Source organism: Miniopterus schreibersii (assembly GCF_964146895.1).
Source record: "Miniopterus schreibersii genome assembly, chromosome: 3".
NCBI classification, from domain to species: Eukaryota; Metazoa; Chordata; class Mammalia; order Chiroptera; family Miniopteridae; genus Miniopterus; species Miniopterus schreibersii.
Genome location: NC_138103.1, coordinates 21125529 through 21150353, shown reverse-complemented (window position 1 = coordinate 21150353; position 24825 = coordinate 21125529). Strand labels below are relative to the sequence as shown.

At 45.2% G+C, this 24825-nt stretch overlaps 1 protein-coding gene across 1 annotated transcript in view; it reads right to left on the bottom strand.

Annotated features, from left to right (window-relative positions):
• ABCC1 (ATP binding cassette subfamily C member 1 (ABCC1 blood group)) overlaps positions 1-24825 on the bottom strand; it is a 126327-nt gene that overhangs the window by 36644 nt on the left and 64858 nt on the right. The window contains exons 10-15 of the mRNA XM_081132491.1: positions 23718-23879; positions 16382-16474; positions 14521-14724; positions 5332-5478; positions 2866-2953; positions 25-100 (exon numbers count right to left, since the gene is read on the bottom strand). Coding sequence (XP_080988617.1) covers positions 25-100; positions 2866-2953; positions 5332-5478; positions 14521-14724; positions 16382-16474; positions 23718-23879 — 770 coding nt within the window. The remainder of the gene's footprint in view (positions 1-24; positions 101-2865; positions 2954-5331; positions 5479-14520; positions 14725-16381; positions 16475-23717; positions 23880-24825) is intronic.

Sequence of the window (24825 nt, the reverse complement as noted above, 5' to 3'; positions counted from 1 at the left end):
GCTGCTCTCCACATCCTGGCTTACCCATTCAGTGTGGGGGGTTCACTCCTGGCCCACGTGAAGGTGGCGTTCTGCACAGTGATGCTGTTTGAGCTCCCGCCTGAAAAGCACCAGACATACAGATAAAGTCACGGGACTGCGAGTGAGCAGGAAGCTCTTAATTGTTTTCCTAATCAAGTGTAGTTCAACCCCAGAGGCTAGACACTTCTGCTAGGCATCTGGTTATATCTGTCTCAGTTTCTAAAAAAGAACCCACCCAGCAGTTTTGGAGGTGGCCTCAGACCAAGAGAGCAAAAGGAAACCGCAAGAGGGCTCCGCCTTGAAAGGCAGGAGGTTGCAGCATCCAGACGCCTATATTGCAGAAGTGGGGGGAGTAACAGGGAACACAGGGCTCCAGGGACCTCCCTCGCCCTGTCCAGGAAGGTTCTGTCCACTGTGGCTGGGAGGGCGGAGCAGAAGCCAAGGTCAATGGCAACAAGGAGCACCCTCCTGAACAGAGGTTCTCTCCACGGGGATGGGCTGGCTCTTGGCACTCACCACACCCCAGGGCCTCTACCTTTAATATTCAAAACAGGACCCACCCTCAACTCTTAGATTACAGGGCTGCTTCCTAAACTCATCTTCCTGGATCCTCCCTCTCTGCCTTCACCACCACCCTGCTCACATCACAGCAGGTCATTCTAAAGCAGCAGCAGTCACAATCCACTGTGGAAAGCAGGCTCTGGAGCAGGAAGTGGGGTATCGGGCCCTGGAGGAGGGCTGTTTAAGACAAAGCCTACACTATATGCGGGGCTCCTGTGATCCTAGGCTTCTGGCACCTCCCTCCCCTTATTTCCCTTTTACTCCATGTTCCTCACTTAAAAAAATACAATCTTGACTAATTATGAGCCATCTTCAAACCACCCAGAGATAAACTGGGGCTGTTTTTCAGGTATCAAATGAAGAAATAAATTCTCCCACACAAAGAGACTAAAACTGGTGCTGAGAGGAAGTTACTGGTTAACCTAACTTAACCTTTTCCCTCACCACCTCCATTCCCCCCCCCCCCCAGCTGAAAACAGAGAACAAAGGAGGAAACTGGAAAGTGCTATTTAAGGAATTTAAGAAAAGCCACTTGAGTCTGACAAGCTAATGAACCATGACACTTGGCCGAAAGCTGCCAAGGTGGCAGGGTCTGGCACCTGGAGGTGTGGATAAACATCTCAGAAGGTCAAAATGTCTAGGATAGACTGCCACCAGGGCAGAAAGGGAGGGGCTGAGGTCTGCAGGGCACTGGGAGGCCTCAGGGATTTCCAACTTGTCTCAAGCAATGAGCTGTGAACTTCAGTAGCTCAAACCTCCACTGGCTGCCCCCAATTTCAACCCTGTGTTATGCAGAGAAACTTAACCCTGACATAGATGGCAATGTTCCCATATTCTTTGGTGGAGACAGAATGATGATCCTCAGGACAGCAGGAACTGGATGACCACAGGCCAGGGAAGGCAGAGGAAGATTCCGGCATCCAGTGAGCACTGATTCTCAAGTAGGGGTGACTGCTCCCCAAGGGATATAATGTCTAGAGACATTTTTGGTTGTTAAAACTGGGTGTGGGCTACTGGCATCTGGTGGGTAGAAGCCAGGGATGCTGCTCAACATGGTATAATCACCCCAGAGCAAAGAATGATCCGCCAGAAAGCCAGTAGCGCTGAGGCTGAGTTGAAAATGCCACAGATCTTCTCACCCACACTAGAGAAGTAATGAGCACTACCTTTACTGGGTTAGCAGGCACTGTGCTGGGTGTTTTACACACCATTGAAGGCACCTCAAAACCTACTAGCTGCCAGGCACTGCTCACATATCATAACCAATATATATGCACATTCATTCCTCTGACTGTATTTACTGGGCTCTGGAGACAGACTGTGCGGGTTCAAATCCCTACACTGCCACTTCCTAGCTGGACAATTATGGGAAAGTTACTTAACTTCTCTGTGCCTAACTTTCCTCATCTGTAAAATACGATTGATAATAATGGTATGAACTTCATAGGTCTATGAGGAGTAAATAAGGCAATAAACAGGGAGTCCTTAGAACAGTGCTTGGCACATAGTAGGTGTTCATTAAATCTCAGTGGATAAGAGCATGGGTTCTACTGATGGCTGTCGGTGTGGATCCTGACTCTAGTTCTTATTAGCTGTGCAATCTAGGCAAACTACTGAGGCCAGTTTTCTTGTGTGTAAAATGGGAGTTTCCACAGGGAACAGAAGATAGGGCATTATTCGCTGTCCTTAGCACAGGCCACCACCCATGGTGGGAGTGTCACTGACATGAAAGTGGCCATTTCTGTTAGTGCTATTAAAGTTGATCATTAAGTGCCTAGAGACACAGCCATGGATCAGATATCTGGTCAGGGGTGCTGACTAGGAAAGGACCAATTAATAAGCTACAAAATAAAATCCATATAACCCCCTGCCAAAGAAAAGCGCCTTCATTCCCATTATCTGGATGGGAAAACTGAGGCTCAGAGCAGTGAAGTGACCTGCCCAATATACACAGCTAATAGGTGTTGGAGGTCGGTCAGTCTCCAGCAGCCTAGCTCTATCTGTGTATCTGCCCAAAATGGAATCAAAGTCCAGGTTCCCCCGCTCAAGCTGACCTTCAGGGGGAGGCCACGCCCAGTGGTTGCCTCTCAGCAAGAAAGCAGAAGTGCAAGTTCAACCTCCTGGGAGGTGCAAGATAAGGCCCTAGAGTCCACCACATTCTACAGAGAGATCCTGCTCCCTGTGGCCTCGCAGACAAGCTGCTGGGCAGAGCCAAATGGAGAACAGTCATGGTGAGGGCGGCCATCCCAGCGCAGAGAGACCAAACACCCACATCGCACACACCATCTTTGATGGGCCTTCGCTCGATGCTGTCGGTCTCCAGCTCCTCGTGGGACAGAAAGATCCTGAGGCGTTTGAGGGAGACACTTGCCTACACAGGAAGCAATTACAGGCTCGGTTATTTTTAAAAGCATTTTTGCAAAACAGCCCCCGGGCTAACATTCAGTGGCTTCCCCTGTGTGCAGAGGGCCACACCCTCCCCCATTTCTGAAGGCTCTGCGTTTCCCACAACCAGCATGCACCTTAGAATAGAAAGTAAAACACATTTTGGTTCCTGTTTGTTTTGCTTTAAAATCCCACAACTGGTACTAACAAGGACTGTCCCAGATGCAAAGGGACTTGAGATACATTATAACCAAAGGCAATGGTCCCATTTAAGGGCACAAAACCCTGGCAAGGAGACAAGTCCTAGAGCCAAAATGCACAGCAGAGTGGCCAGAGTCAACAGGATTGGATTATAAACTTCAAAGTTGCTAAGAGACTAGATCTTAATTGTTCCCATTACAAAAAGGGAAATGATAATTATGTGACATGGTAAGAGTTGTTGGTTGACACTTCGGTGGTAATCATACTGCAATATATCAATGTATTAAACTTACACAATGTTATATGTCAAATATATCCCAATAAAAATCAATTAAAAAAAACAATGGTTCTGCTTCAAACAGCCCAACTGTAAAGGCATTAATGAGACAATCTGTGGTAGGCAGCTAGACAAACAGGAGCAGAGCAAGGACAATGGACCAGGTATAAGAAGGTCACCAGGACAGAAAGGTCAAAGGACAATTGTAGGGTGGGACCTCACCCCCAGGGTGACCTTTCCTCCCTTGGCATATGGCTGATCTTGTGCTTTAGACCCCCTGACCTTTTCTCCCTAGAGATAACATCTAGGCCTCAGTTGTATTTCAGCTCCAGGCCCAGAAAAGCAGCAAAACCAGACAAGTGACACCACAGCTGACCTCAGGACCAGCAGCATTGAATAATGACTCCTGCCCTGGCTGACCTCAGGACCAGCTGCATTGAATAATGACCCCCTACTGGTGACGACCACCAATCAACCAGTGGAGACTCTGATCCTAAAAGGACACACCTGGAAAGCTGAATATTCTATTGAGATCTTCCCCTGGAACCTCCCCTAAAACCTCCACCCTTAAAACCCTTAGGACAGAGGACCCAGGAGGGCCCTGCTCGATCTCCCTCCTGGGAGCACATCCACACCTTTCCCCTTCCCATCCCCTCAGGTGCGTTACCATTACCTTCCTGACTTCCAAGCTCCAAGGGCCCTTCCTTTGCCTCTATAATTTGCTTCCTAAGTCCATTTCTTCTAACGACTTCTACCTCTGTGACTTTCTAAATAAACCTTCTCTTATAGTTTGAGTCTTGACTCTGAATTCTTTCCTAGCCAGGACTCAAAGACTGAGGTTGCTGAACCCAGGTCTGGTCTGACCCCACCCATCTAGCACCTGCTCCTGTTCCACCACTGCCAACAAATCCAGAAAATTTTAACAAGGACTGAGTATTATTTTAAGAAATGACTGTTAACTTTGTTAAGCATGATAACGGTGTTACAATTATGCAAGAAGAAATGCACGCTGATATATTTATGGGTGAACTGCCAAGAGGTCTTGGATTTGCTTTAAAAATTCCCAGCAAAGAAAAAAAACAATGAAGGGAGGGAGGGATGAGGGAGGGAGGAAGACGGAAAAAGGATCAGATAAAGCAAGCAGGACAAAATGTCGAAGCTGGGTGATGGGTACACAAAGTTCATCATTATCAGTGTCTACTTCTGTGTAAATCTGAAATGTTTCATAATAAAAAGTGTTTTTATTTGCTTGTTTTTTTAATAAAGCCTACGACCAGAGTTGTACAAACAAATCTTAAGACTGACTTGTCTGTGTGGCTGAAATGGGGTTTTCAACATGAATATGTGCAACTCGAGGGAGAAGAGTGTGGAAAGTAGTAGAAGAGGGTAGGAGCTTCAAACAGTGTGAAAGCAGACAGAGCAGCTTCCTCTCCTTACAGAGGCACTGCACGAATTTTAGGAATTCGGAGGGAGGGGGGTTGGGGGTTTTCAAATGGTGGGTCAAGGCCTATTAGTGGCTCTTGAAATCAATTTAATGGGTTAAGAGATGCATTTTTGAAAAGCTAGAATAGCGGATAGGGCAGGGTAGAACAGAGCAGATCCGTATAGAATAAAATATTCAGAAAGAATCGTACAGAGCATGGGAAAGTCTGGCTGCATTAAGCTTTTGTTTCGTATACCTCAGTGTGGGTTCCTTGTCAAGAACTAAAATGTATTTCTTTGGGGTATGACCAAAAAGCATGAAAGCCACCTGTCCAGGCCTCACCAAGCCCACCAGGCACAGTGGGATGAGTGATGCACAGAGAGCTGCCCCAAGGGGGATTGTTAAGCCCTTTGGTTTTGTTCTCCAGAGAACCGTCCCTGAAGTCCCCCAGCCTGGCCTGTACCTGCACGATGCTGCTGATGACCATGGGGAGAATGTTCAGGGGGAAGCGAAGGATGTTGAACAAGGCCAAGGACACAAAGGCTTTCTGGGCGTCCAGGATGTTGTCCTCCTTGGTGGTCACAAAGACGGCAAATGTAGACAGGGCCACCTGCAAGCAGAACGCCCATCACTGACGCGTGTGCCCGAGTCAGTCACAATCTGGGAGCAGTTACACCCCCCCCCCCCCAGTTGCAATCACCGGACGATTGGCCACTGGAGGCAGCAGAAAACGCCCAAGGCAGTGTCTAGCACATGTGACAGGTACTCACCAAACACTCAGAGAGTGAACTGGATAAATAAGTGACCAGGAGCCAAAATTACGTTCTCTCCCACCACCAGCTTCCTCTGAGGCACACTGGAATTCCTTAACAGCAGAACCACACCGCTGGGCCTGTGCCCTTGTGGTTCCCTTTGCCTAAACAACCTTCTCATCCAGGCGGCGGCAAGGTTGCTTGGTCTTACCGACCCCTCCACCTGAAACGGCCCCGCCATTGCCCTCCATCCTGCTGTCCTAGCTTATTTCCCTTCACAGCACCTATTGTCACCTTTTAGTGTGGTGCTATATGTAGGTACTGTCTGACTCCTGCACTGAAATGGAAACCCCACAAAGGCGGGGACCCTGTCTTATACAGGACTGCATCCTTCGTGCCCAGAACAGTCCCTGGGACACAAGAACACTGAAGACGACCTTGGGTAAGTTACCTCCTCGCCCTGTGCCTCAGGTGCCTCATCTGTGAAATGGGGGTGAAAGTGGAGAATTAACACCACTGTTCAAAGTTCCTTCCAGCTCATAAAGTTTTCTGTGGTTTTATACCCTCAGGACACGAAAACTAAAAAAAAAAAGACACCAAACAGCCACCCCCTTCCCACTAGTTAGTCTTGTTTTGTTACTTTACTACCTTGCCCTAAGTTCCTGAGATTTTACTACCCAGGGGACCAGAATTTGGGTTCAGTTGTTAAGAGATGACAAGCACGTCACCTCCCTCACCAGGAGAAATGGGGGACCCCCTGGACAATCCAGGGCCAGGCTGCTTGGCTTAGGGGGCAGGGAAAAGATCAGTGGGTAAACTTCTGTGCCCCTCCTTCACTGCTGCGGACAGAGCAGTGCCAGGTGTCACCAGGGGAGGCTAACAACAGGCATCCCACGAGATCATCTGGTACATGCAAGCAGCCATCTGGAAAACGGACCGGGCAGGTGAACAGAAGTTCCCAGCCCCACGCCAGCCCCAGACTCCTCGAGCCATTAGGGAGGGGATGGGGTTATAAACTGCCCAGGGCCCCGCCTTTCTGCACTCAGGGCAGACTGCTGGAAATCAGGAGGTTCCATGGTGCAGTGTACTTTCAGGGTCTCAGCTGCCTCATTTCTTTGTTACCTAGTAGAAGGTCGTAAAGCTTAAAAATTAAAACTGTAAGTTCGGCCACACACCAGCTGGGTGTGCCACCTTGCTTACCCCACGACAGGTTCTACTTTCCCATCTACAAAGTGGGGATCCTGACACGCCTTCGCAGGGCTGCTGCAGCAGGAAGTCAGGTGCTCGGCAGAGTACTCAGCACAGTGGCCAGGGCACAGAAAAATGCAACATATGGAAGCTGTTTTTATTTCTTGTTATAAAACTCAGTCCCAACTCCTTGGACTAGTCTTCCAAAGAATTTATAAACCGGTTCCAAGAGCGAGGCACTGGGAAGCAAAGCTGGTTTCTGTTCTGGCTCTGACATTAACAAGCTAGATGACCTCAAGGCAAGGCACACAAATTTTCCAGGCTCCACAGCCAAGAGGGAAGTGAGGCCCTCATGTCTGCACACCCTGCCTCCTCTTCCAGGCAGTGACCTCCTATCCAAAGGCACTCTCCACTCAAAACTCTCCAGATACATCCACACAAAGCAATAGTATTCAGCCATAAAAAGAAACGAAGCACTGACACCCGCTACAGTATGAATGAACCTGAAAACACGAAGCTAAGTGAGAGAGGTCAGATACAAAAGGCCACACAGCAATGATTCCATTTATAGGAAATATCCAGAATGGGCAAGTCTACAGAGACAGAGAGTAGATGAGTGGGTGTCTGGGGCTGGGGGAGGAGGGGGATGGGGAGTGACTGCCAATGAGGGTTTCTGTTTGGTGAGATGAAAATGTTCTGGAATTAGATGGTGGTAGCAGTTGCATAACCTTGTGAATATACTGACCACCAGTGACTTTTACACTTAAAAATGGTGAATTACATCTCAATAAAAATAACAAATTACCTTTTAAAACTCGCCTCTCCAAAATCAGTCTATTTTGCTTATGACAGAAGCAAAAGCTCTGACTCGGGCCCTAGGGACCACCTCATTTGTAAACATCCCTGTCTGTAACTTGTCTGGCCTCCTTGCCTACCATTCTCCCCTCGCTCCCTCTGTTCCAGCCCCACTGGCCTCCATGGTTATTTCTTCTTCGGAGCAAGCAGAGTCCAGCCTCAGGGCCTTTCCTCGCCTTGGTGGGGCCCCTCGCCTCCATCAGGTAAAGGCTCAAGTGGCACCCTCTCAATGAGGTCTTCAATTATCCTATTTAAAACTGTAAGCCTTCCCGGCTTGCTCTAACCCAGATTATTTTTTCCCCGTTGCACTTACGACAGCTTAGCACACTGTATGATGCACGTGTTGTGCCTGCTGTTTACTGTCTGTCTCTCCCAATTAGAAGGAATGGGCGTTCCATGAGCGTGGGAAATTTGGCTGTGGTATTCTCCGCAGTGCCTAAGACAGTGCCTGGATCAAGGCAGATACTCGGGTAATGTTTGTGGGTGGGTGGACGGGTGGATGAACGGACAGATGAACAGATAGATGGGTGGGTGAGTAGGTGGATGGATTTCCTGAAGGCAGGAGAGCATATACTCAGTGGAGAAAACCAGGCCTGAAAGGTCTCATCCCCAGAGCACACCAGCTCCCTTGGCTCAACTGATGGGGTGGCTGCCGGCAGCACAGGGCACGAGTAGAAAGGGAACCACACCACATGACCCCTGTCAGACCCACAGCTCTGACTTCTCCAGGAAGAAGAGGTCATTCATTCATCCATCAGTTACTAATTGGGCACCTACTATGTGCCAGGCACTGTGTGCTAGGAGGTGAGGCAACCATGGAGATCCTCACGTTACTGAAGCCCTGGTTCTTGTGATCTCCCAGGATAGAAATCAAGAGCTCACCAGAAACTGATATAGAGCCTGATACACTGGCCAGGAATCGGACCCGGGAGGCAGGTGAGAATCCTACCACTGAACCCCCTGGTTTCTTGGGAACTCCTGAGACAGAAATCAAGAGAGTTCCCCATATAGTAGTACTCAGGCAATAGGTTTATTATATATAGCTCATGCATCGAGGGAGAAAGAGAAATGTTGCTTCCTGAAAGCCAGGGCACAGTTTTAAAGAAGTTGAAGCAGGAAAGATGATGTCTAAGTGTGGCATCTAAATATGCAGAGGCAGGACTCTGGCGTTTGTGCAGTGTTACCTACATGCTTCTTCAAGCATCATGTCTCATTAGCATATTAAATCTCCACCCAAGGGAGTGAATTTTTTAGCGTTTAAATAAGGTAAGGTCACCAAAAGGACAGTCTATATTGCTAGCCTGCAGGCATGAGTGAAAGGAACCACACTTAAGCCCATCAAAGTAAATCTTGCAAAAAACAGTGTCCTTCAGTCTAGCTCATGGGTGGGGAACGTCTGGCCCAAGAAATCATTTGGTCTGGCCCTGCCAAGGCAACTGCAGGCGGAACTCCAAATTCAATAAATCTAGGAGCTTCTTTCATCGCTAATTTTTAAGTTGATAATTTTGTGTGTCCCGAGAATGTTATATCCAAATGGCCCTTGGCAGAAAAAATGGTTCTCCACCCCTGGTCTAGCTGCTAACTGGCTACTAGGAAAAAAGAAAGCATTGGGGCAGTTAATGGGTTCCCACCTTCCTGTCCGAAGGGCCCAGGGAGTAGCCTGCCTATCTCGTTGAGACTCACAGTCTAGTAGGAAATAGGTACTAACCTGGTTCTTTCTATCAGGGGTGTTTGGGAGTGTGTGAAGGTGAGTGGGGCAGTAGGTGGCGGGGAGCTGGGGTTTGCTACTGCCTTGTCACGGTGAAGATAAAGAATGGGAGATATTCTTCACGGACAACAAAGAACACCCGTCCCATTCTAAGTGCTAATGGTGCCTCCACTGAGAAATGTGGCAAATGACTGAACCACCTACACCCAACCCCTAAAAACCTGACATCTCTTTGTGTGCGTATCTGTTCTTTCTGCCTGCCCAGCACCCATTCCCCTGTTGCTGGTAACATCTCAATTTTCCTTTGGGAAGCTGAACCTCACCCAGTCTGTCTATGAGCTTCAGGCACAGATGGATTGCCCACTCCCCACCCCAAGTTCATGACCTAGGCCTGGTCAATCAAAGCATCCCGTCTCCCTGGCTGTAGTGATTTAGGATAAGCATGTAGCCAACTACAATGAATGAGACTCAATCCCACAGCTTTGCAGGAACTAACGGGGAAAGGGGGGCTGTCTCCTCACAGGAGTAACTGAGATGACAGGATGAACTAGAACTGCATGGTGAGCGCATGTCTGACAAAAAAAAACCCACAAAAGATAAAGCAGAACAAAGAGATGGATAGAGATCTCTGAAGCACCTAGATCCAGCCATGCCTGAAACTCTGGCCATGCTTGAAACCAGCACTTTCCTAGACTTACCAGTTTTGTGACTTAAAAATCCCCCTTTCTTTTTTTTCACTCTAGTCAGTCTGAGTTAGGTTTCTGTGTCTTGCAAATAGTTCTTAGTCAATAGTTTACTCAAATATTTCATTCACTCATTCCTCTACATACAAACTACACAACAGATTATTACCATCAGAATGGTAATTATCCATTGGGGAGAAAAAGGGACACCTGTAATATTTTAAACAAAAATAAAATTTAAAAAAAAGAAAAGAATGGTAATTATCTAATGAAGGGAGATACAAGGTAAGTAGGAGGCAAGAAGCTCACAAATCTTCCAAGATGGAAAATGCTAAATATTGCAGGCTGCCTGGGGATGCTATTTTAGGAAAGTGCATTAAGTGGACATGATAAATGCCAGGCTCTGTAGCCTAGAAAAAACAGTCCCATCAATCCCACCATATGGCGTCCCCACTCCTGTCCGACCTCCCCAGGCCTCTGTCTTCCATCACACCCACCAGTGGGTAAACACCTCATCAACCTTCAAGCTCAGGAATTCACCAGTGAGATGAACAAATACCTTCCAAGGGAACCGAGGGCCACATATTTTATCCTAATGTAGTAGTCAGAGGCTTCGATGTCTCAGCCAGAGCCAAGGTCCCAACTGACACCCAAGTTCATCTGTTTCATGCCCAACAGCTCAACAAACTCCATCTCAGGAAGCCCATCACCCACCCCAAAACGGAGTGGCAAATTCAAGGTCAAGAAAAGCCAGTCCCGCCTGTAAGCATCTCTTGCCAGGGCTTCCTAACGGAGACCAGGGTAGGAGACAATAAGTGAACGGCCAAGCTGGAAAGTTCAGGTGACAAGTTGGAAACTCAGTTTGATCCAAGGATCTAATGTGCACAGCAAAGGGTTATGGGAAAAGGATACCCTGTCCTAAGTGTAACACAACCCATGGATTAAGCCCTGTTGCTTGCTCCCTCTGACTGATCTTTTCCTATTAAAAAAAGAAAAGCAATTCAAAACACGTTAGATTTCTGTATGATTTGCTATCACTTGTGTAAAAGTAAAGTAACTAAAAGAAATACTGTACATAAGTTTAATGACATTTATTATGCATAGTCACTGTTATGCTGATATAGATGGGAGCTCTCTCTGGAAATACACAACAGAAGCAGGGAAGAAAAGAGTTGTGCCTTTTAATGCAGATCAGTGGTCCTCAACTGGGGGGGGCACTTGGCAACACCTGGAGACATTTTCCCCCCTTTTTTATTGAATTTATTGGAGTGACATTGGTTAACAAAATGGAGAGACATTTTTGATTATCACAATTGGAGAAATGGAGGGAGAGGCACCACTTGGCATCTAGAGGATAGAGGACTGGAATGTTGCTAAACACCCTACAATGCACAGGACCGCCCCCACAACAGAGAAACAAAGAATTATCGGGCCCCAAATGTCAACAGCGCTGAGGCTGCAAAACCCTGCTGCAGATCCTTTAGAAGAGCTTTAATTACTTTTACCATGGCGATGCATTACTGTTTTAAAATAAAACGTATCACATATACATATACAAAACAGTTATAAACATGTAGAGGCTATTTAACAACTTAAAGAAAAATAATAAAATGAATACCCTATATAACTACCATCCAGTCTTACACTGTTTTTACTCTTCAAGATCAAAGAGGGTCTTCAAATTCCTGGGGAAAGCTGGGGAGACCTAAATGTGAAAAGAGTGAGAGGGCAGAACTTTCTAGCCCAGAATGCAGCAGTTTCTGAGCTGGAAGGGATCTTGGGAACAGAGTCCCAGTCACCTCCTGTGCCAACTCCAGGCAGCTGACAGTGGTCACCTGGGGCATTGATCAAACATAACTCAGTGGGCGTGAACACCATGACCGACTGTGGATGTCTGGTGTGGGCATGGGAGGTGGGAGAGGGCAGGGCTGTGTGTGTGACATCCCTGTGGCCTAACCCCTTCATGTTCCATATGTGAAAACCCAGAGGCAGGGAAGTAGAATGACTGGCTTCAGGTCAGACTGTGAGCTGGGAGCAGAATTCAGCAGGTGTCCTGACTCTCAGAACATTCCATTCCTCTAAGCCGGGGTCAGCATCCTATGGCCCGTGGTCCACACCTGTTTATGTCTGGCCTTGAGCACAGAATGGCTTTTACATTTTTTAAATGATTTTTAAAAATCAAAATAATAGTATTTTATGACACATGAAGATTATATGAAATTCAGTGTCTATAAATAAATTCTATGGGAACATAGCCACACCTATTCATTTATGTATTACCTATGGCTACACTAAGTAGTTGCGACAGAGACTATATGGCTCAGAACACCGTCAATATTTACTAGTTAGTGGTGTACAGGAAAAGTTTGCTTACTCCTACTCTGTGCCAGTGTTTATCAAACCACCTGGGGGGAGATTGCTAAAGTTCAGATGGTTTCAGCTGGTCTGGATGAGGCCTGAGGGTCCGCATTTCTAATAAGCAACCAGGTGCACTGCCGCCGGTTGTGGGCCACACTCTGGAGAGTGAGGATTTACTCCAATGGTTCTCAAAGTGTGCCCCAAACCAACAACATTGGGAGCACCTGGGAACAGGCTAGAAATGCAAACACTCAGGCCCTACCCAGACCTACTGGATCTGAAACTGGGTGGGGCCCAGGGAGCCGTGTTTTAACAAGCCCTCCAGGTGATTCCAACACTCCCTCAAGTTCGAGCATCACTGCTTTCCACTGTACTGCCTGGCACTGGGAGACGTGGCACTGAGCCTAATAAAATCCAGTGTCAGAATAAATACACTTCAACAAACACTGAAAAGACAGGAGTGTCCTTAAACATTCCACATGCAATTCAGCTACGATGAAGCGGATGTTAGTCTAATAGGAAACTATCATACTTATGAAAATGTGTGTTTAGTTCACAAAACTTCTCGTAAGAACATACAGGGTGGGCAAAAGTAGGCTTACAGCTGTGAGTACATAAAGCAGAGTTTATTCTTGGATTATTATTTATTAATCATTTTACTGTTTATCTGTATTACAACTGTTAACTTACTTCTGCCCCACCCTGTATATTTGCCAACATAACTAATAGGAGATAATCATCATTAGCACCTTTAAAGACATAGTTAAGAATACGAAGACAGAAAGGAAAAGCAAACATGGGCATCATTGGAAGTTATCCTTAACCATTCTTAGCTATGAACTGCGTGGTATCTTTATTTGGTCTCTTTGTAAAAGAGCAGCCTGCACTGCTGTCTTTAAACTTTTCAAAGTTAGCCAGCCAGGGACAGACCCATTAAAGTACCCAAGACATGCATATTGGAACATTCAGTACAGAATGGATCATAAGAGGAAAGAATGCGAACCATCCTAAAAATCCAGGATTGGGAGACAGGTTGAATCAACTACGGCACATCTGTGCCCTGGACAAGCATTCGTTAAAACAAAGCAGATCTGAACACATGAACTGAGAGGTTATATAGTTAAGTCCAAAAAAGGTCTAGAACACTATGTATAGTATGACTCACTTTCAATATATTAAAATATTTTTAAAATATCTATATACATAAACTTTTTTTCTGAAAAGATACATAAAACTGTCACTTTGGAAGAGAGGGACTGATGGGAGGGAAGACAATATACTTTTCATTTCAAAACTTTCTGCATGGTTGGAATTTATTTTTTTACAATGAATGAGAAATATTTGTTGAGTACCGACTTGCACTATTTTAGGCACTGGGATTACAGCAGTAAAGAGACAAGACAAAATCCTTGCCTTCCTCGAATTAACATTCCAACGGAGAGAGACACAATAAATAAAAGAGTAGGTAAATTTCAGAGTGTGGCCCGGCAGGGCGTGACTCAACAGTGGAGCATTGACCTAGGATCCAGGAGATGGGGTTCGATTCTCAGTTAGGGCACATGCCCGGGTTTCAGGCTCCATCCCCAGTCAGGGGCGTGCAGGAGGCAGCCGATCAATGACGACTCTCTCATCATTGATGTTTCTCTCTCTCTCTCCCTCCCTCTCTCCGAAATCAACAAAGATATATTTAAAAATATATTTATATATATATTTCAGTGTGTTTGGCATTGCCACTCAAAGTGTCACTGCCAATACAAGTCTGTGACCAGTCAGCAATAGACAAGGACCCGACAGGTAGCTCAACTGACATTTTTATTTTTGGCAAGACCTTTTCGATGAAGGAAGCAGAGAATGCTGGTGGGCACTCTGGTGCAAACTCCTTATCTCATGGGGAACCCGTAACAAACAGTTCCTGAACTGGTTACTTTGAATACCCTGGGCTGAAAGCTACTAAGTTTTATAAATAAAATAAAGGGGTATGCATGGCAATTTTTAAAGGGAGTGACAGGAGAAGGCCTTGTTGAAATAGTGACCGTTTAAAAATACTTGGGTATGAGAACAAAACAAAACATAAAACGTCGTGGGCTAAGACACTTGGCTTCACTCACCAGGAACGGTGTGCAGACCCAGGTGAAGGTCCCCACTGCGGCCAGGTAGGCAGATTTTTTCAGCACCTTCAGCTCCTCCTGCCGGATGGCCAGCACCTTGTCTTTGAATGCCAGCTCCCAGGCATAAAGCTTTAGCACTTTGATCCCGTTGAGAATTTCATTCATCAGCTTAATCCGGCTGTCTTTGCTCTTCATGTGGGCTACCTTCAAAGACAGTAATCAACCGCACATCTGGAGGCTGGCCACTCACTTCTGGCCATCCATCACTCAACATGCCCATCTATTAAAAAGGGGCCTTCCTGAGGGTGCAAAGACTGAGCTGACCCTACTCCCGACCCTGAAAGTGCTCCAAGGGACTCTTTTATCAATGGGGGAAAAAACACCTGCTTCAAATCATGTGAATTTAGACACAAAGAAACCTATTAGATTGAGGAACAGAGGCAAGAAAAATCCTTCAGGTATCCAGGGAAAAAGGGGGACATGGTCCCTACAATGCAGATCCAAACACAAGAGGGATGACGCTGAGTTTTTTCCCCTCCATTGTTTTATTTTCTTTATGAGTTTTCCTCCAGTGCATGGTCAATTAAAATACTGAAATGTTTCTGTAACAGCCGGCACTGGTTCCAGCCCCAGGGTGTCCACGCCATACAGCTGTTAAATACTGCTAACGGCATCTCTCAGTTTCCATAAGCCAGGCACTTTTCTGAGCATTTTGCATGCATTTAGGCATTTAATGTTCAGGAGGACCCTGTCATGAAGTGCTATGGTCATGCCTGGGTCACAGATGAGAACACTCTAAGCAACATGAGGTGAAAGCCAGTGACTGAAGGTGTGTCAGAGGTGGCTGCTCAGAGATGTAACGTGTCACGATCATGAAAGGTGACAGGGCCACAAGCCCCCTTCCTTGCCTATGCTCTCCTGCCCACCCCGCCCCCACTTGATGAGTTCATCTCTCCTTTGGCACCATCGGCAAGGCCAGGCTCTCTTATTTGAAATTCCACAGGCACATCATAAATAGCCATCAGCAGGGAGCAGAGGGATAAACTCTGGCCAGGCTCTGTTATGGACCATTAGGCACCAGTTCAAGAAGATGAAGTCAGACTGCAGCATGTCACAGAAAGATCCCCGAGACACGTGTCAAATGATGCCAAACAGCTCGTCTGTGTAAAAATATATGTGGTAACAATACCCCAAAAAGTGCATATACACACCAAACCTAACTATATAATCAGATCTCTATATAAATGCACAGGAAGTTCTAGAAGGATCTGCTTCATCACGTTCACTGTGGTTCAGAGGCTTAGAAAAAGGACATCCCCTTTTAATCTGTACACCTTTGTATTATTCGAACATTTTTTAATAATGAGAAGGCATTCACTCTGCTACCTGGGTATTCAAAAACTTAAAAAATACAAAGTTTCTTGGAAACTAGAGAGTTTATCACTGCGCCTAGCATAAGGTAAGGGTGGGGAGGAGTAGGGTTAATTTTTACTTAACTCTTAAAAACACACACAAACGAATAAATTCCAGGAAGTAAGGAATTTCTTAGAGGCTCCCAGACGTGCTTTCAACCACTGGCCCACTGACCTAATGATTTCCGGAGCTCACAACCTTGGCTGCCCACTGTGATCACCTGGGAAGCTTTAAGACTCATGATGCCCAGGCCCACCCATATCAGGTGAATCAGAATCCCAGGACTGGAGCCCGGACATCAGTATTTGTTAAGGCTCCCCAGGGGATCCCAACAGGGATGCAAGGCTGAGAACCCCGCATTCTGAGCAGCAGGAACTCCGCTAAAGCCCAAGTAGAAAGGCCTCAGGCTGGGGCCTGGTTTGGAGTCCCGTGGAGATAGATACCCTACCTGATAGGTCTTGGTCTTCATGGCCATCACAGCATTGAGGGGAACCATGAAGATCATCACAGCCACGCCAGCCAGGACAGGGGGGCCCAGGTTCTGCGGAAGGAAAGAGCAAAGGCTTCACACAGGGCTTCCCAGGCTGAGCCACTCACTCTGACTCTGCCCAGCAGCTTCGAGGCAGTTCCGTTACTTTTACCCAACGATGGGCTGCTCAATTTTTTCACATTTACTCCTGAGCATCTCAGGGGGTCCCACAGTCCCTTTAAGAACATGCAGGTCCATGATCCTTTATCGGAACCCTTGGGGCCAGATGAATTTCACAAATTAGGACTTTAGAATTTTAGAAAGGTAATGAGGTGTTGAGCAGAAAACAGCACAAGCCGGCCTGAGCGTTTATCTTGTTTAAAGATCTGCTTACAAATCTGGCCCTTGGCTGGCATCAAGGAGCTCAGATTTGGGGATGGTCCCCACCATTCTCAGAACTGATCCGAGTGGCTCCCTGTGCCTAAACTGTTTGTACAAACAATATGGTGTGTGCTGAACACCCCTTTTCCTTCTGGGAGTCTGGAAGTTTGGTAAATGCCAGGCAGAGGCTGATTATGTGACCAGCCCCCACTATAAACCCTCAGCTCCAGGTCTCTACCTCGCTTCCCCGGCTGGCAACGTTCCACCCAAGCTGTCACACCTGGTTGCTAGGGAATCAAGGACATCCTGTGTGACACCACTTAAAGAATTCTGGAAGCTTGGATCTGGTTTCCACCAAGTTTTTCCACCCTTCACTCATCCTGCTGTTATAAATTATAGCCCTGAGTTCTCCTAGGGAATCATCAATCTGGCAGGCTCTTGGGGACTCCTGACACAGGTGTACATGCCCTTCTCCTGCATCCACCCCAACCAGGACCTGGCACAGCACTCCATAATCAAACACATTGATGTTTTAGCAGCAAAACAGACATATTCACACTGAGAGAAATAATCAAGGTTATAAATAGTTCATATGAGTTCAGGTCAGGTTTTGCCATCTGCGTAGGATTTGCAGATAAGAGGTGGTAGATTTTTTTCTCTTGTCCCATCTGCAAACAAAGAAACTACTATCTCAGAGAGGTTAAGAGGAGCTGACAATATTGATCGATATCTTTCAACTTCCATAAATACAGGAGATAGCTTGAGAAGTTAGCCCAGTGTGTACCATTTTAGCTGAAACACACAAATGGAACTCGAAGGTCATGTGATTTTTTCCCCCCTTTAGGCATTCAGAAAAATAGGAGTGTCAGTCCCTTCCAAGTAGTCATCTGCAACGGCTACAGGCCTAGTTCCAAAAAGATACTACTGTTGATCTAAATGGCTTTGGTGATATGGAAATTAATCTACCTCTGAGAACAAAGGTGATTTCTACCAACAATCGAAAGTGTTCAGAACTCTGACAGCAAATAATAGTGACTAAAATAGACTAAGAACATCTGTGTACCATGCACTGTTCCATAAACATTACCTGAATTAATCCATTGACTGTCCCAACATCCCTATGATGAGAGGTACCATTCTCTTCACCAATTTACAGAAGAGGACACTGAGGCTTAGAGTCATTAAGTGACTAAATCACAGAGCAAGTAGTGGAAGAGGCAGGATTTGAACCCAGGCGGTCTGATTCCAGGGTCCGCATTGTCATCCACAGTTTTTGATGATCAAACAGAGAAATCCTGTTTTTGGTCCCCAACCAGATAGGAATTTTCCCCCAGGGGACATTTGGCAATGTCTAGAGATGTTGAGGATGTCATAACTGGGGACTGAGAGGAGTGTTGTGTTACTGGTGTCTAGTGCGTAGAGGCCAGGGATGCTGCTAAACATCCTACAACAAATAGGGCAGCTCCCACAATAGAGAATTATGTGGCCCCAAATGCCAATAACACATTCAGCAACCCTCATTGAAAATAAAGCAATTTTCTTAATAGTTCGCAAACCAACCCCAAAGGCAATTCTAAAGGAAGTATTCCAAAAATATTTTACCCACATGTGCACCTTCTGGGGAAGTGGGTATCCCAGCACTTTCTGGGGAAATGGATGCCGGAAAAAATATTAATTCTGATATCTGAATTCTGGTATTTATGTTCTAAGTTTCGTTAACAAAAATAATTTATAATCATTTGCTATCTGCTCTATAAATACACACAAAAAACTAAAACACAGTAAACACAGTCAAATCAACAGATAATTTGCTGTGTGCCTGTTATGCACCAGGCCCTGCTGGGACTGTACCCAAAGGACATGAAAACCAGACCCAGCGAGTCCATGAAGCAGCTAGCATGCTCCCAAGAGAGGAGAGAGTGGTACACTGAGTGTGCAAAACACTATTCTAAAAGGTAAAATCAGACAAGTTTCTATACTAAAGCTACTGGGGTTCAAAAAAGGAATCTAATTGAGAAGGGAAAAAAAAATCAGTGGCATTTGTTACAGACTTGAGGGATGGGCAGGATTTCATCCTTAGGGAGGAAGGATGGAAAGGCATTCCTGGTGGAAGGAAAGGCACATGCAAAGGCCCAGGGGAGGAAAGAATAAGGCATGTGTTAGGATATGAGCACCTTTGCTGGTCATCTTTTGATGTGGGGAACTCCCTCTCCCCTGGTAGAAGGGCTGTCAATCTACCTCCACCCCTTCCACAATGAGAGGGCTTATGATCCAGGCTGGCCAATCAGAGAACTCTGCCTCCTGCCTCACCGTGATTGGTTCAGGGATGTGAACAGGACTGTACCAGGCCAATCAGAGTGCTCCCTGGTACTCTGGCTAAGGCAAAGAAGAATGCTCTTTTCTCTGACACCACTATCGGTAAAAATGATACAAGCCCAAAGCTATAAAAGCCATTTAGGGAAATCCCATTGGGACTAAAGTTAACTCAGAGGGAAACAGGGTCAAAAACAATTAAAGAGCAAAACTCAATCCTTACAGCGTTCCTGGAACTCCTGGATCCATCCATTCCTGAAGTCCCTGGACGTTTCAGGTATGCACCCACAAAATTCCCTTATTTACTTAGGCTATTTTTAAATTGTGTTATTTTTATTTTTAGAAAAATATACTCAGATGTTGCAATTATGCCTGCAGTCATAACACTTGATGCTGTGATCCCATCTACCTCAAACACAAAATTGCATCAAGCGATCTCCAAGGAAACTGAGGGCAAAACAGGTGTTGCTGGCTGAAAGAGGGGCCTCTCTAACCACTTCATTACGCAGCAGACATTGGTGTAGACTCCAGTGCAAGTATTTTGAACGCAGTGCCTTCTTTCTACCCCTGCCACTTTCCCCAACTAGTTTTTTTTCATCATTAACTTTTCTTTTTCTTTTATTCCTATCTGTCCACAAACCTCCCCTTTGGCAATCATCAGCTTGTTCACTGTATCTATGGGTCTGCTTCTGTTTTATTTGTTCTGCTATTTTAGATTCTACATATAAGTGAAGTCATATAGTATTCACCTTTCTCTGCCTGACTTATTTCCCTTAGCAAAATATGCTCTAGGTCTATCCATTACGTTGCAACTGGCAAGATTTCATTCTTCATTATTGCTGAATAATATTTCATTGTGAGTCCATTAATCTACTGATAGACATTTAGGTTGTTTCTACATCTTGGTTATTATTAGTAATGTTACAATGAACATAGGGGTGCATGTATCTTCTCTAATTAGTGTTTTTTTCTTTGGATAAATACCCAGAGGTGGAATTGCTGGATCATATAGTAGTTTTATTTTTAATTTTTTGGAACTTCCATACTGTTCTTGGCAGCTGCACCTATTTACAATCCCACCAACAGTACACAAGGGTTCCCTCTCCACATCCTCACCAGGACTTCATTCTGGCAGGTGTGAGGTGATATCTCATTGTGGTTTTAATGTGCATTTCCCTGATGATTAGTGATGTCAAGCATCTTTTAACAGGTCTGTTGGCCATTTGTATGTCCTCTTTGGAGAAATGTCTAGTCAGCTCCTTTGTCCATTTTTCAGTTGGATTGTACTTTTGGTGCTGAGTTGTATAACTTTCCTCATATATTTTGGATATTAACCCCTTATTGGATGTATCATTTGTGAGTATCTTCTCCCATTCAGTTGGCTTTTTGTTTTGATTTCCTTCACTATGCAAAAACATTTTAACTTGATATAGTTGCATTTATTTATTTTTTCTTTCGTTGTCCTTGCTCGAGGAGACACATCCAAAAAGATATTGCTTTCTTTTCATTTCTATTTGTATGGAATATCTTCTTCCATCCCTTTGCTTTCAGTCTGTATGTGTCTTTTGATCTGAAGTGAGTCTCCTATAGGCTGCATACACATGGGTTATGTTTTTTAATCCATTCAGTCACCCTATGTCTTTTCATTAGAGCTTTTAATCCATTTACATTTAAAGTAATTATTAATAAGTATGTTTATTGCCACTTTGTTCGTTGTTCTTAGTTTGTTTTACAGCTGTCCTCCATTCCTTTCTTCTCTTGATCTCTTCCCCTGTGGTTTACTGTTGTTCTTTGGGGTTCCTTTCCCTTTGTTCCTCGTATATCTTTTGTAGATTTTTGGTTTGTGGTTACCATGAGGTTTTTATGTACAGGGTGGGGCAAAAGTAGGTTTACAGTTGTGAGTATGCAAAATACAGAGTTTATTCTTGTTTTATTATTTATTATTGTATTATATTCCACAGGAACAACTGTAAACGTACTCTTGCCCCATGCTGTATATCATCCTTTATCTACAGGAGTCTATTTTAAGACATTTAAGTTTGAATATATTTTATAAGGACTAGGTTTTTATTCCTTCCCCCCATGCTTTATGTTACTGCCATCATGTTTTAGATCTTTTTGTGTTGTATATCTCCTACCTGTGTGCTGTAGTTTGAGTTTTTTGGAACTGTTTTCTTTTGACCCTCACAGTAGCCTTTTAAATGTCTGATTCGCTGTATTTATTAAATACTTGGTTTTTAATAAATAAGGTGGCCTTTCTCATATATTCTTATTTCTGGTTATAGCCTTTCCTTTTCTGGTTAAAGAAGACCCTTTAACATTTTCAGTAAAGTTGGTTTAATGATGATGAACTCCTTTCGTTTTTGCTTATCTGGGAAACTATTTCTCCTTCAATTCTGAGTGATAACCTTGCTGGGGAAATTATTCTAGGTTGTAGGTTCCTTTTTTTCAGCACTTTCAAGATGTTCTGCTACTCCCTTCTGACCTACAAATTTGCTCACAGCATCATATGGTTTCCTTTATATGTGACTCATTTTCCTCTTGCTGCCTTCAAGATTATCTCTTTAAGTTTTGCCATTTTAATTATAATACGCGTTGGTGTAAGTCTCTTTGGGTTCATCTAATATGGAACTCTCTGTGCTTCCTGGACCTGAACGTCTGTTTCCTTTCTCAGGTTAGGGAAGTTTTCAGCCATTATTTCTTCAAATAGGTTTTCTGTATCTTTCTCTCTTTCTCTCCTTCTAGTAATTTCTATGATGTGAATGTTAGTAAACTTGATGTTACATTCCAGAGGTCCCTGAGACTATCCTCAGTTAAAAAAAGTTTTTTCTTTTTCTTTTTGCTGTTAGGATTGGTTATTTCAACTAGTCTGTCTTCCAGATAACTGATCTGTTCTTCTGTATTAGCTAATCTGCTGTTGATTCCTTCTAACGTATTTTCATTTCAGATTCTTTGGGTCTGCTTTGTTCTTTCTTATACTTTCTCCTTATTGTTCTCCCTAAGTTTCTCTATTCCACTCTCAAGTTTGGTGAGCATCCTTATGACTATTTCTTTGAATTTTTTATCAGGCAAATTACTTATCTCCATTTCCTTAGGGGTTTTTTTTTCTGGAGATTTTTCTTACCCTTTCATTTGAGAGAGATTCTGCTGTCTTTTCATTTTGTTTGATTTTCTATGTTTATTTATATAAATTAGACAAAAGAGCTCTCTCTCAGTCTTGAAAAAGTGGCCTAATGAAGAAGCTATCTCTGTGCAGGCTGTGTGCCAGGTGGTTTGGGCAGGCCGGTGGGAGCCGAGCAGGTACCTAAGGTGCCTAAAGCACTGGCCAACTGAGCTGGAGTGGTTCCAAGTAGGGTGGCCACATTGTGCAGTAATACCCTGTTGGTTCTATTCTTCTTGCTCCCTTTGTTCAGGGCTGAAATGGGCTCAGGTGATGTGTCCAGAAACAAACTGCAGCAACCTGGCAGGTAGGCCAGAGCACCTGGATAAAGCCCCCACTCACCCTATGGAGATAGAGGGGGACATAAAAAATGTCACTCACTAGCCCCTCTGACCCTGGAGAATTCCTACAGTACCCGGAGAGCTCCCATAGCTCTCCAGTCTTCTCTGTATGTCTCTCTCGTTTGTTGTATAGAAAGTGGTCTTGTGTAGAAGTGACCTCTGTGTAGGCTCAGGTGCTGGGTATTTCTGGGAATCCAGCTAGATCCAAGCAGGCACTATGCTCCTAGGGCACTGATGGTCTGACTAGAGTGCTTCCTTGTCTTCCTGTCAGGTGTCAGTAGTTATGCCCTGTTGTTCTTGTTTGCTCCCTTGTTCAGAGGCAAATGGCTCTGGGCAAGGTAGCTGTTAACTGCTGTGGTGATCTTGTAGATAGGCCAAAACCCAGATCAGAGCTCCTACCAGCCCTAGGGAAGCGGAAGGGAATGTAAACAATGGCACCAGCCGCTACTCCAGCTCAGAGAGTTCCTGAAGGGCTTCCTTAGCTTCCCAGCCATCTCTATTTATTCTCTTTATCTTATTTGTTATTTAGAAGCTGTTCATTTTCAGCATACCTGTATATTTAAGTTTGCTCAGGGAGTGGGGAGTTCAGCGTCCTTTGCTGGCTCCATCTGATGTATTTCTACCCCTTGCAACCAAGAGATATTATCTTGACCAACATAATTTAGGACTAGTGAATAAATGAGTTAGGTTAGCATTTGGGAGAATACAGTGGCAGAAACATGGTGTGTATGTTGTAGGGTTGTTAATTATATATGCTCTCAAGAAAAGATGAATGCAAACAAATACCATCCCCCCAAAGGGAACATACACCCAACAACTGAGGAAAGAAATGAAATACCCAGGACTTGGCTGATGGGACAGAAATAAAATGTAAATGACAGCAAGAAATACTGGGGGTGGGATGGGGAACTGGGGAGAAAAAGGGACATCTGTAATATTTTAAACAAAAATAAAATAAAATTAAATAAATAAATAAAAGATAAACCTTTCCAAGCTAAAAAGAAAAAGAAATACTGGTGAGCTATAGAGATTCTTATCATCAATACCCACACCTTCACCCCCTACTGCCCACACACGAAGGCCCCTCCCCACATGACAGGGAATCACATCAAACACACACCAGCCACAGAAGGTAGAGCGCAAGGATGACTTGCAGAGGGGCTGACCAGATCATGTTAATGTATGTGGTCAGGTCCATGAACCTCTGGGCGTCCACAGACATGAGGTTGACGATCTCTCCAACCGTGGAAGATTTTCTGGCAGCATTGGTGATCACTAGGGCCTATGGGATAAAGAAGAGGGAAAGAGTGTGAGTGTGGCAGATGAAGAGCCCTGTACTCTGCCTCCAGGCCCTTATGAAGGAAGGAGACTGCTCAAGTAGAAGGGCGACTGCTCTTTCCTCCTCCCCTGCCAACTTACCTGCCTCCCCAGCTCGTCCATCTCATCACGAAGCCCTCACTCTTATCGATGGCACTTACTGCCTCTACACCTTGAGCTCTTCAATGTGGAAGGGACCTCAGAAGTTGCCTACACCTGGGCGTTGCACACTTTTGTGTGTGCACACGCCTTACCCAGGAAGTCTGTTACCACGTAGGCTCTGATTCAGCAGATTTGAGGCAGGACCTGAGACTCTGCATCTCTAACAGGCTCCCAGGTGATGCTGATGCTGCTCGTCCCCAGACACACTGAAGGACCAAGGTCTAGACCCGGGTTTCTCAATGTTGGCATTGCTGACATTTGAGGCTGGGTCATGCTTGGTGGGCCTGTCCTGTACATTATAAAATGTTTAGCAGCATCCCTGGCCTCTCCCCACTAGATGGCCCACCTTCAGTTATGACAAGCAAAAATATCTCCAGACAGGGACAAACATCACCTGGAGGGACAAAATCACCCTGGTTCTCAGATACGGTTTCATACTATTACCTGGGAACTTTTAGAAATACTGATGCCTGGGTCCCACCTTCAGAGATCCTGATTTTCTTGTTTGGGGTGCGGCCTGGGTGTCAGAAGTTTTTGAAGCTCTCCAGGGGAGTCTAACTTGTTGACTGGGCTGAGAACCAATGATCTAGTCTGCTTTTCCCGACTATCTGCTAGACGGTCTCTTCCCAACCCATGGGTCCAGTGGGTGTCCTTGCCCCAGAGGCTAAGAAAGGAAGGGACCAAGAGGGCAACCCAGTTCCTATAAGCTGTGCACAAATGCCTGCGAAGTACCCTGTCATCCAGGAGAG